General features: G+C 41.0%; 1 protein-coding gene across 1 annotated transcript in view; it reads right to left on the minus strand.

Moving 5' to 3' along the window:
• Nucleotides 1-12,320, minus strand: part of LOC126267542 (hemicentin-2) — a 1,749,994-nt gene that overhangs the window by 1,080,766 nt on the left and 656,908 nt on the right. Inside the window, exon 4 of the mRNA XM_049972846.1 lies at nt 1,841-1,951. Within this exon, the coding sequence (XP_049828803.1) occupies nt 1,841-1,951 (111 nt within the window). The remainder of the gene's footprint in view (nt 1-1,840; nt 1,952-12,320) is intronic.

Genomic DNA, 12,320 nt, shown 5'->3' on the forward strand with positions numbered 1-12,320 from the left:
AATGTGCATTATTCCACTAATACAATCGTTGTCACCAAAATGTTCCTCTTCTACACCCAGTACACAAAGCTGAAAAATGTTGTCCTATCCTTCAGAATTTAGCGGTTTCTTGGGCACTATAAGGGAAATATACTTGAACCACAATAAACACTCCCTTACCTTAACTATACCTACCCCATACTTGACTATTGACACTACACAAGATGGCTTTCGCCACACCAAAACCCTTCCATCGGATTGTTCAACGGTTATAGCGGTCTCATCTCTCCGCGTGTCTCATCAGTCCACATCTATCTTTTCATGCCATCCACTGACCAGTGGTTACACTCTTTGCTCCACTCCAATCGTCTTTTACTATTGGCCATTGTACTTTTTTTCAACTCAATACGCACATTCATTACGCTAGCTTGTAGTACTTCGGAATTCGTGATTCCTCCTACTGATTTCATGTGAGCTCTTCGCAGTGCTGAACGATTCCTGTCCGTCAGTACATAAGGTCGCCCCGGATTCTGTTGAGCTGTGGTTGTTCCTTCGCATTTCCACTTCTCAGTCATTTCAACTGCTGTCGAATAGGGCAGATGTAGAAGGGTTGAAATGTCCCGGACATTTTACTCAGGTGACATCCAGTGACTTGCTGTTTCTCTGCTGACTGCAAAGTACTATCCGCCTCCATTTATCCTGGCAGCTATTCTTCTCGCCACATCAAGCGTTCAGTCACTCATTACATACGAATGTGTAGATACCTCTGATCAGATACGGTACACAAGTTTCCATAAACGGTTCAAAGTGCACGTAGATTATAATTAATGTCCTGTACCCAATCACATGTAGACCGATTTACGTTCAGTATACAGCCGTGTATGGCATCTTGGAAACTATTCACACAAGAAATACACCATTTATCTTTGACCTTTCTAACAGACTCAAAGCAAGCTACAAAAACGTAACCTCTTCGTAAGGAATCTTCGCAATCGGCAATAACTGACAACTAGTGTAACGATAACTTACATTGCACATTGAGTGTATCAGATACTGAAAACACGTGTAATCGTATGTTACATTGCGTATTCAGTGTATCAGATACTAAATGGAGAAATAATTTTAGATTACTTATTTAAGGGTTTTGTAAATAACGAAACTTAAAGTTGTTGGCGTTTTTTATTTAGGGTAAGTGTACATACAGCTGTACGTTTAACTATATTTGAAATTTATGTAAAAATATAGTCACTTAAGAGTAATTAAGTAAGAGACGAAAGAAGTTTACAGTCAGTTATCTAACATTGTCAGTTCTGTAGAGGCGACGTATAATTATAAATATTTTACTCTTTTGTGGAGACACTTAATTAGCCAAGATCGCAAATATTTGTACATAGTAAGAGTTAGCTCTACCTGAAGCTTAACCAACATTAATATAAACCTATACAAAGAAATGGGACCGATAACATCTTTTAAACGTCACTGAACTGAAAGATACAGATACTTCGTAACCATTTCATAGTAATGGAGCAGCTGAAAAGAAACTTTAATCTCTGTAAAAAGTAGAAGAATACTCAAGATGAACGACAAAACAACTTCCATGGGGCCATGCACTTGTTTCCATAATCAGTTTCATTAATTACAGTATATGCCACTTTGAATTTTAGGAATCTGTTATTTTCTAGATCTATTGTGTCTCAAGGTAATTTTTCTAAATGCACGATCTCGTAATGTCAGCTATCCACCACGTAACCACGACAAAATGTGGTTTTAAGCGTGACACAAACACAGCACATGTTCCTCATATTATAGACCGTATTATTTACTATTGTGGAGCGATAAGTGATATTATCTTGGTACTTACCTCCACGGACCTTGCAGGCAAGGAAGAGATCGTAACCCTCGAGAAATGGCCCTGCAATGGCACTCACTTCTCGGTCGTTGGAGTCGAAGATGGCAGGCGGCGAAGGTGGCACTGTGAATATCACAGTACACTGAAAAACTTGCTCCCATGAAAATGTCAATATGTACACAAAATAGATGCGATCAGCTTAACAGCTCATGCATCGAAGCTGCTTACAAGAATAATATACAGAAGAATGGAAAAGAAAATTGAGAATGCGCTAGGTGACGATCAGTTTGGCTTTAGGAAAAGTAAAGGCACGAGAGAGGCAATTCTGACGTTACGGCTAATAATGGAAGCAAGGCTAAAGAAAAATCAAGACACGTTCATAGGATTTGTTGACCTGGAAAAAGCGTTCGACAATATAAAATAGTGCAAGCTGTTCGAGATTCTGAAAAAAGTGGGGGTAAGCTATAGGGAGAGGCGGTCATATACAATATGTACAACAACCAAGAGGGAATAATAAGAGTGGACGATCAAGAACGAAGTGCTCGTATTAAGAAGGGAGTAAGACAAGGCTGTAGCCTTTCGCCCCTACTCTTCAATCTGTGCATCGAGGAAGCAATGATGGAAATAAAAGAAAGGTTCAGGAGTGGAATTAAAATACAAGGTGAAAGGATATCTGTGATACGATTCGCTGATGACATTGTGAAGAAAGATTAAATGATCTGCTGAACGGAATGAACAGTCTAATGAGTACACAGTATGGTCTGAGAGTAAATCGGAGAAAGACGAAGGTAATGAGAAGTAGTAGAAATGAGAACAACGAGAAACTTAACATCAGGATTGATGGTCACGAAGTCAATGAAGTTAAGGAATTCTGCTACCTAGGCAGTAAAATAACCAATGACGGCCGGAGCAAGGAGGACATCAAAAGCAGACTCGCTATGGCAAAAAAGGCATTTCTGGCCAAGAGAAGTCTACTAATATCAAATACCGGCCTTAATTTGAGGAAGAAATTTCTGAGGATGTACATCTGGAGTACAGCATTGTATGGCAGTGAAACATGGACTGCGGGAAAACCGGAACAGAAGAGAATCGAAGCATTTGAGATGTGGTGCTATAGACGAATGTTGAAAATTAGGTGGACTGATAAGGTAAGGAATGAGGAGGTTCCACGCAGAATCGGAGAGGAAAGGAATATGTGGAAAACACTGATAAGGAGAAGGGACAGGATGATAGCACATAGGCTAAGAAATGAGGGAATGACTTCCATGGTACTAGAGGGAGCTGTAGAGGGCAAAAGCTGTAGAGGAAGACAGAGATTGAATACGTCAAGCAAATAATTGAGAACGAAGGTTGCAAGTGCTACTCTGAGATGAAGAGGTTGGCACAGGAAAGTAATTCGTGGCGGGCCGCATCAAACCAGTCAGTAGACTGATGACCAAAAACAAAAAAAAAATAAATAAATAAAGATGCTGCGACTATTACTCAATTCAGTGCTGAATGTAAGCAGATTTTGTGAGGTTGTGGAAAAATTAGGGAAACATGATCATCACACAAAAGAGCTGACTGGAAATTACTACCTGTAGGGAAACAGTGATTTCGTGGCAACGTTTCTCACTGGCTTAGAGTGTCTAACTACTAGGAAGCTGGTACTTTCCTTACAGCAAATGCCGTAGATGGAAGGTGCATTGTCAAATGTCCAGTAGGGTTGACATTTCCATATTTTTATAAAGTATTTGGTCAAGTCCTTGGGTCAGTTCTGTATAAAAATGAATTGGTCAACGAAGTACACATTTTATCAATTAAGCCAAAAGTAAACGTCAAAAGTGCAACGGAATTCAGACCACCCAAAGTGACGTCTGTGTGTGTGTGTGGGTGGGTGGATTGGTGGGTGGATGGGTGGGTGTGTTGTTGCCATGTAAACAGATATACGACATCAAGGTATATGACTCGACAGGAAACCAACCTAGGCCTTTAGAAGAATATTGCGATGGGTACACAATATTTACTTCTGCTCAAAAGGAATTGAAAAGGAAATTTGACGAATATTTTATTTGTTCTGTCTTATGAAGTCCGGCGCCGTAGCTGAGCGGTCTGCGTGGTTGAGTGAAATGCAGAATACCCGGGTTGGAATGTCGTTACTGCCAGGAATTTTTCCTTGATGGGAGAATTGCTAGTGTGTGCAATCAGCCTCGTGAGGCCAGTTGAGTAGCTGCTTGATAGAGTTGTAGCGGTTGCAAGCTCAGAAATTCGATAACGACTGAGAGACCCGTGTGTTGACCATATGCCTCTTCATATCGCATCCAAGGACGCCATTAGCATAAGATTACACGGTGATCGGGCGTTCCGATTTGCCCGTCTAGGGCCACAATGTGGAACTTTTGTATGTCCTTTGCAGGTAATCAAATGTGTCAAATGTTGAGAAACAAAGTCTGGCAAATACTCTACACATTTGTTTTCGAGAATGAGTGAATGCGTTATACGGCCGTTTCCTGGTCGAGAAAACCTACCGATAACGCGATGAGACAAATTATATTAAAAGAACGTCTGTGATATTTACGGTATTTGAGAAGGAAGAACTAAAACTGTGCATTTTGAATTCTATTTATTTATTTATTTATTACCATGCTCCCTGCTTTATGGGCTGGAACAGCAATGGTGGAATCCGTGTAGCTGCACCCGGAATGAAATAAAGTTACCTGTTTATTAATGGGCCTTACGTTGTTTACGGGAATCCAAATCATGAGCGGCAATCCCGGTTTGCGATTACAGTTCGAGGGGCATAAAAGGGAAGCACTGGTGAGAAGGTAGTAAGACAGGATTATTGTTCATCCCCGATGTTATTCAGTATCTACATTGAGCAAGCAGTAAAGGAAATCCCGATTTGCGATTATAGTTCGAGGGACATAAAAAGGAAGCAGTGGTGGGAAGGGAGTAAGACAGGATTGTTGTTCATCCCGGATGTTATTCAGTATCTACATTGAGCAAGCACTAAAGGAAATAAAAGAAAAAATGGATCAGAAAATAAAGTCCTGGGAGAAGAAATATGAACTTGGAGGTATGTTGATGACATTGTAATTCCGTCAGAGACAGCAAATTACGTGGAAGAGCAGACAAGCGGGACGGACAGTGTATGGAAAGGAGGATATAGGATGTAAGTCAACAAAAGCAACAAAAAAGAAAAATGGTTCAAATGGCTCTGGGCACTATGAGATGTAACTTCTGAGGTCATCAGTCCCCTAGAACTTAAAACTTCTTAAACCTAAGTAAGGAGATCACACACATCCATGCCCGAGGCAGGATTCGAACCTGCAACCGCTCGACCACCCCGGCCGGCCAAAAGCAACACAAGGATAATGGAATGAAGCCGAATTAAATCAGCTGATGTTGAGGTAATGCGATTAGGGAACAAGACGTTTAAGTAGTAAATGGGTTTGGGCAGCCGAAGTATTGAGGATATAAAATGCAGACTGGCAATGGCAAGTAAAGCCTTTGTGAAGAAGAGAGATTTGTTAACACTGAATACAGATTTCAGCCTCAGGAAATCTTTTCTGAAAGTATTTGTATGGAGTGTACTCCTGTATGGAAGTGGAAAGTGGACGAAAGACGGTTTAGATAAGAAGAGAATGGAACTTTTGAAACGTGGTGCTACACAAGAATGCTTAAGATTATATTGGTAAATCAGTGACTAATGAGAAGGTACTGAACAGATCTAGAAAGAAAAAACAACTATGGCACAACCAGACTAGAAGAAGGAGTTGGTTGATAGGACACATTCTGAGACCGCAAGGGATCATCGGTTTAGTAGTGGAAGGAAGTGTAGGAGGTAAAAATCGTTGTGGGAGACCAAACGATGAAGGTAAAAATCGTAGATATAGACCAAGAGATCAATACAACAAGCAGATGCAGAGGGTTGTAGGTTGCAGCCGTTATCAGGATAGAGTAGCATGGAGACCTGCAGCAAAACCAGACTTCGGACTGAAGACCACATCAACAAGAGTTCTATTTGTACGAAGTACTTCCAGGGTGGTACTTCCTACAAGATCTGATTAACCTGATTATCCATATCCAGTTGGCCTGGTAGCCCTCTTATCGTGTGGGATTGAAATTCATACCTCGTAGTGATCTTACATCGAGTACAAGAGCATACACACTCTAAGGTAAAAAAAAAGAAGCAACATGAATGGGTTATGTACGTTGATCCCTAACTGAAATTCGTAGAAGTATCGACAGAAATGCAAAACTACAAACTTTCGCGGCCGATGGATTAATGTGTGATACTGCAGCGCAATTTCACCGCGCACAATAGTAAACAGGGGACATGTAGCTACCAGTGTATAAGGTCTTTGCGAATTTCATTCTTCTACTCCGTTGGACAGGCGCTTGAGCAATATACGCAGATGTCAGCATTTGAAAGAGTTGGGCTCAAAGAAGCGTGGTTGGAGTAATCGGCCGAGTCGCGCGATATTTGAATGGAAGCGATGCCACTATTCGACTTTGTTGGCAGGAATGGGTGAACCATGGCCGAATGCGGCGTTAGGAAGGAAGCAGGCGGCCTAGAGAGACTACAGAAAGAGAGGACCGAAAAAAATTGAAAATACGACAGCTGGACTCCGACTCTCACTTAACAGGAGTATTGTATACAAACCACTGTAGTATGCCGATCAACGCAGATCTGCGGCAACGAATGTTACCTGTTTTGTCCGTACCTACAGTCATAATGTGCTGGCAGTTTCGTCCTTTACCGGTAAACATTCCTAACATTAAAATAACATCACCGATTTAAAATATATCTTCAAGAATACTTACAGTCTAAAAGGGAGAAGTGTCACTATTTGTTTAGCGATATATTTAATTTCAATATTTTATCAATTTTCCATCAGAAAACTTACAAACTTTCGTGTTACCTCTTCATATTACGATGTTTTTCAGATGTGTTGCTCGAGCCCAAAATGAGATATAGACTACAGGGTGTTTCTGTAAGAGCATGCAGAATTTAAGAGGATGTAGATGATGCTGAACAGTTTGAGGTAGAGACCTGGGGTCGGAGACGCCACCTTAAGGGGGTAACAGGAATAGAATCACATTATTGAGTACTTTTCTCTCTTACATTAGTTACAATTAATTGAAAATACCATCATTGACACAATGAACGTACCGTTTGTACTGTATGTTATAAAATGTCCTGAAACTGACGGCCATTAACATCAATGCAAGCATGACATCAGAGAACAACATCCTGACAAATATCCCTGGAGTGTTTCGAATGACAACACAGATATGCCCTGGAACAGTACTTCCCATTTCAGTCCAGCAACCAGGAAATACTTCATACTAATCAGGCACGTCCTCCTCGTTTTCCTGAAGGAAATACAAAATGTATGTAGTAAATAAGAAGTACAGTACGTGAAACGTGAACACATGTTAGTTGTAAATACGTTGGAAAACAGTAATGGTAGTCAATACGGCAGACGAGTTTACTTCCATATCTGCTTACTGGCTTCTCCGACCCCAGGTTCCCCACACCAAATTGTTCACTGGAGTATTTTCTATGTCCTACTGCATTTTTGCATGCTCTTACAGAAACACCCTGTATAAATAATGGTAGATAATCGACTCTCATTAGAGTCTAGTTTACCGCTAATAACCATCTTTATATCTTTCTTGGTATTACAGAAGCTACTAATGCAAATCGTATTTTGGCAATGAATTCTTGTCAGCTTGTGCAATTGTCTTATTTGGAATGGCAGTGGCGATACTGAATCTAGTAACATGCAGTGGTGATACATTGATAATACAATGGTTTGAAATAATTAATGTCCATCTTTACTTGCCGTTTACTTTGAATCAATGTATTAAAATTACAATACGTTCAAATAATATGATATGTATACGACTAGGTACTAACTACAACGTACAGACATATGTATAGGATAAGGAATAGTGATGCACAAAAGCTGAACGACTTACAGTGCCTCAGTTGTATGATTTGCCTAGGTCCTATCGTTCTAAGATGTCGTACGTGCAATTTCATAGCACGCAGCTGACGCATCTGAAGCAGTTTTAGTGTCATACTAATGTTGCACGAAGCTATGCTTTCAGTTAACTACCTTCCATATAAAGACAGTAACCCTCCGTTAGTGCTTCTAACACTATGCCACAATTCAGTAGCATTAATAACTAATAAAATTCAAAATATGTTTGTATGTTTCAGAATAAGGCTGCTTAAAAAATATCGAACTAAAAGTTAAAGATTTAAAAAGAAAAGTCGAAAGATAGAGGGAGAGAGAGGTAACGAATGTTTATTTGTTACTAAAAGTTGAAGATTTAAAAAGAAAAGTGAAAGATAGCGGGAGAGAGAGGTAACGAGTGTTTATTTGAAACTTCCTGGCAGATTAATATTGTGTGCACGACCGAGACTCGAACTCGGGACCTTTGCCTTTCGTCGGCAAGTGCTCTACCATCTGAGCTACCGAAGCACGACTCACAGCCGGTACCCACAGCTTTACTTCTGCCAGTATCCGTCTCCTACCTTCCAAACTTTACAGAAGCTCTCCTGCCAGGAAGTTTCATATCAGCGCACACTCCGCTGCACAGTGACAATCTCATTCTGGAAACATCCCCCAGGCTGTGGCAAAGCCATGTCTCCGCAATATCCTTTCTTTCAGGAGTGCTAGTTCTGCAAGGTTCGCAGGAGAGCTTCTGTAAAGTTTGGAATGTAGGAGACGAGGTACTGGCAGAAGTACAGCTGTGGGTACCGGCCGTGAGTCGTGCTTCAGTAACGCAGATGGTAGAGCACGTGCCCGCAAAAGACAAAGGTCCCGAGTTCGAGTCTTGGTCGGGCACACAGTTTTAATCTGCCAGTAAATTTCATATCAGCGCACACTCTGCTGCAGAGTGAAAATCTCATTTTGGAGTGTTTATTTGTTACTAAAAGTTAAAGATTTACAAAGAAAAGTCGAAAGATAGAGGGAGAGTGGTAACGAGTGTTTATTTGTTACTTACCATGTCTTACATCTCTGCCAAACCGATGAAGTTATATCCTAAATCGAGAAGGTAGTATTTAAACTACTGTACTCTCAACCTCGAGCATAATGCCTCACTGATGTACAAATGTGACCTTTGACCTTGTCAGAGCGTAAAAATGGTGAAACTACACGAAGAACGAAATTCAGAAATGTTCCGAGTTGTGGAAAGGATTTTTTTTAACTGAAGTGGATTCCACTATGAAGGTGGCCAACTTTAGTAACAGAATTAAGCAGTATCAGCTTCGTTTCTTTTTTATTAGACCTCGAACACGGCGGTTTCCAGAGGAGCGCTAGCTCGAACATTACCACTCAGCTTTTATTCTTCCTAAAAAGTGGTTACAACATAAAGACACAGCTATAGAATGATGAATGGTGATGCACTAAACCTAAACTGCAAACAGTTCCTCAGCAGTACGATTTGTTTAGTTCATTTTTATCTCAGATCTCGTACGTGCATTCTCATAGCATGCAGGTGACGCGTCTAATACAGTTATGTTATGCTGCTGTTGCTCTTAGCGACGCTTTTTAATTAACTACGTATCCTATACAGGCGGTAAACATCCGTCACTGCTTCCGACATTGCGTTGCAATTTGGTAGCATTAATAACTAATGAAACTGCATTCTACCACAAAGAGACGATTATAAGTTAGAAGTGCACGTAACCGTATTTTTTGAAAGTTAAAACGCGTTTCGTATCTTGCTATGTGGCATTTGTTGTCAGTGACACTAGAAATGAAAACCAGTTTTGGTTGCACAACACACAGAACAGGATCAGTTGACTACCTGATGCTTGTTAAGATGGAACAAGAGCACCCCTTGAACGTGTTGATTTGACCACCGTCAGCACAAATGTCTATAAACGAGTCGGGAGTTCTTGTCGAAAGTTGGCAATAAAACGTAAGTGATAAGATCTGGCGTGTCTGCGTTTTTTTTATTTTGCTTGATTAGAAACTAACTAACCTATGCAGAGACTTTTTGGCCATACTATTTGGTCAAGTGTTATGGTTAATATTAATGAAATTTGTGTTATTTCTAGTAGTATAGTACTTTTTGTGAAAGGGTGGCCCTGTAATGGTCCAGTCAACGAAGGAAAATTAGGGTCCCAAATGTTTCTACAACTGTGGGTGGCAGTTTCATGATCAACACACACGAAAAATCCTGTTCGGTGGGGCTTGAATGTGGCTGGTGGTTGAGCTTTAAAAGCAACTTAATAGCTTTTTCTTCACTGTCTCAAAAACCGCGGCTTCGGGCTAATATGTTTCCTGGTACAAAACTAAACTACATCAAATATCGTACAACAAAGGTCCTAATAAATTTTCTATAGGACTAGTAGTTTCTACGTTGCGTGGGAAGGAAGAAAAGCAGGTTACTAAAAATAGTGTTTTAATTGCATAAAATAAGCATATATTTGTGAAGAACGTGGGTTAAGAAACAAATATTTGCGCAATATCTAAGTGAAGCAGAATATCATTAAGGCATAAATATTGTTCTGCGGTTAACAAGCTGAAAGGGAGGAGGTGTAGGTTAGAAGGGTGAGGAAACGTTGGTCGTCTGTTAGTGGTCATCCACTTCTCTCCTTCATAGGTCTACAAAATGAAGAGCGAATAGGGAAGATACCATTCACTCTATCACACTACATTACAACGAGGAACCAGAGGGTATTTCACAAAGTTATACCAACCCTTGAGCAGCTCACCTTGTGAATCACTGGCGACGCAGTGCGCCACACTCTGCCGAGGGAGAGTGGGCTGTTGTTACCACAGAGTGTGTTAACCACTAAAATGGTTCACATGGCTCTGAGCACTATGGGACTCAACATCTGAGGTCATCAGTTCCCTAGAACGTAGAACTACTTAAACCTAACTAACCTAAGGACATCACACACATCCATGACCGAGGCAGGATTCGAACCTGCGACCGTAGCAGTCACGCGGTTCCGGACTGAAGTGCCTAGAACCGCACGGCCACCAAGGCCGGCGTTAGTCACTAGTTTATGGAGGAACATATCCATTGCAGAGGCCGGCGACCATTAAGATTTATCACAACTTTCTACGTTTAAAAGTTGTGTCAAGTGCGTTGACATTACATGAACGCCCATTTGAATTAATACTAACGCCGACATGCATTTGTACAGAATATACGTCGATCTCTGCACACTTTTCTACAATACTAGAGGGAAATTGGTTCTTAATCATCCAGTAAGGCAGCTGTAGCGTTCTTCTAGGAAAGGGCGATTCCTCCTTTTCTGTTTAGAAGCAGACTACATCCCTCCCCCCCCCAATCATTTCCTGTTCAGTTCTCTTGTATGAGCTCGTGTATAAATAGTGATGTTATTTTCACTTCATTAAGTGAGTACTGCCTTGTGATGCCCACTGAGGAGCTACTCGACCGAATAGTAGCGGCTCCGGTCAAAGAAAACCATCGTAACGACCGGGAGAGCGATGTGCTGACCACGCCCCCCTCCTATCCGCGTCCTCATCTGAGGATGGCACGGCAGTCGGATGGTTCAGATGGGACACTTGTGGCCTGATGACGGAGTGAAGTGAGTGCAGAATAGTTGTTATGTAAACAACCACAAGAGCTGGAGACGTCGCGTGCCAACTACGCTCAAGAGCCTGACCCAGTTGTAACATGTCGTACTTATCCGATAATGTCAGTCCTGTTCCATCAGACACACTGACATCCACCTTGCAAGATATTCTTTTAACATCCAACTCCGCCTTTCCATCTTGTTACACACTCAGAACACCATTTATCCCTTACTATTGTTCAACTGCATTAATATGCTGTCCACACATTTGATATTTGTTCTTACTCACTGCCTTAAAAAATAAACAAATTTTATATGATCGAAACACTATTTCTGATAATCTGCGATTTTTCCATTCCCCCCACAACGTGGAAACTAATAGTCCTAGAGAAAATAAGAATAATACCTTTTTTGTGTAAAGTCACTGTGTTTTAATTTTATATTGGTAAACTTAATCGCTAGAAGCCAATTAAAAAAGTGGCTTTTAAACGCCCCGCTCCAAACACCACCTCCCTACATCCACCCTGGACGCTCACACCTCACACCTAAGTGGTCAGGATTTTTAATATGTTGTCTGTAGCACCCCTCCCCGCCAACCCTACAAAGATTTGCGACTACACGAGTTTTTCCATCATGGTCTTCGTTGACTGGGTTACAAGTTGAGCTGGCTTTAATTATGTATCCAGAGGCAAAAGAAGGCCAAAGTTGTTGATACGACATGCACAAGGTTCGACATAAAAAGAAAACGAGAGACTTTGGAGCTGGTTATTAGCAGATATCGTCAGTTAGCGCAGCTTGCATTTTAAGCCTTGGACTTTTTACTCGTCACACGTCCTCACTCGTTGATTTCGCTGTTCACAACATTTCTGTATGTCATTTTTCGTGAAGATGCAGCCTACCACTACCACATGCGCATCATTTTACCCGTATTTGCAC

This window comes from Schistocerca gregaria, chromosome 4 (assembly GCF_023897955.1).
Source record: "Schistocerca gregaria isolate iqSchGreg1 chromosome 4, iqSchGreg1.2, whole genome shotgun sequence".
Classification (NCBI taxonomy): domain Eukaryota; kingdom Metazoa; phylum Arthropoda; class Insecta; order Orthoptera; family Acrididae; genus Schistocerca; species Schistocerca gregaria.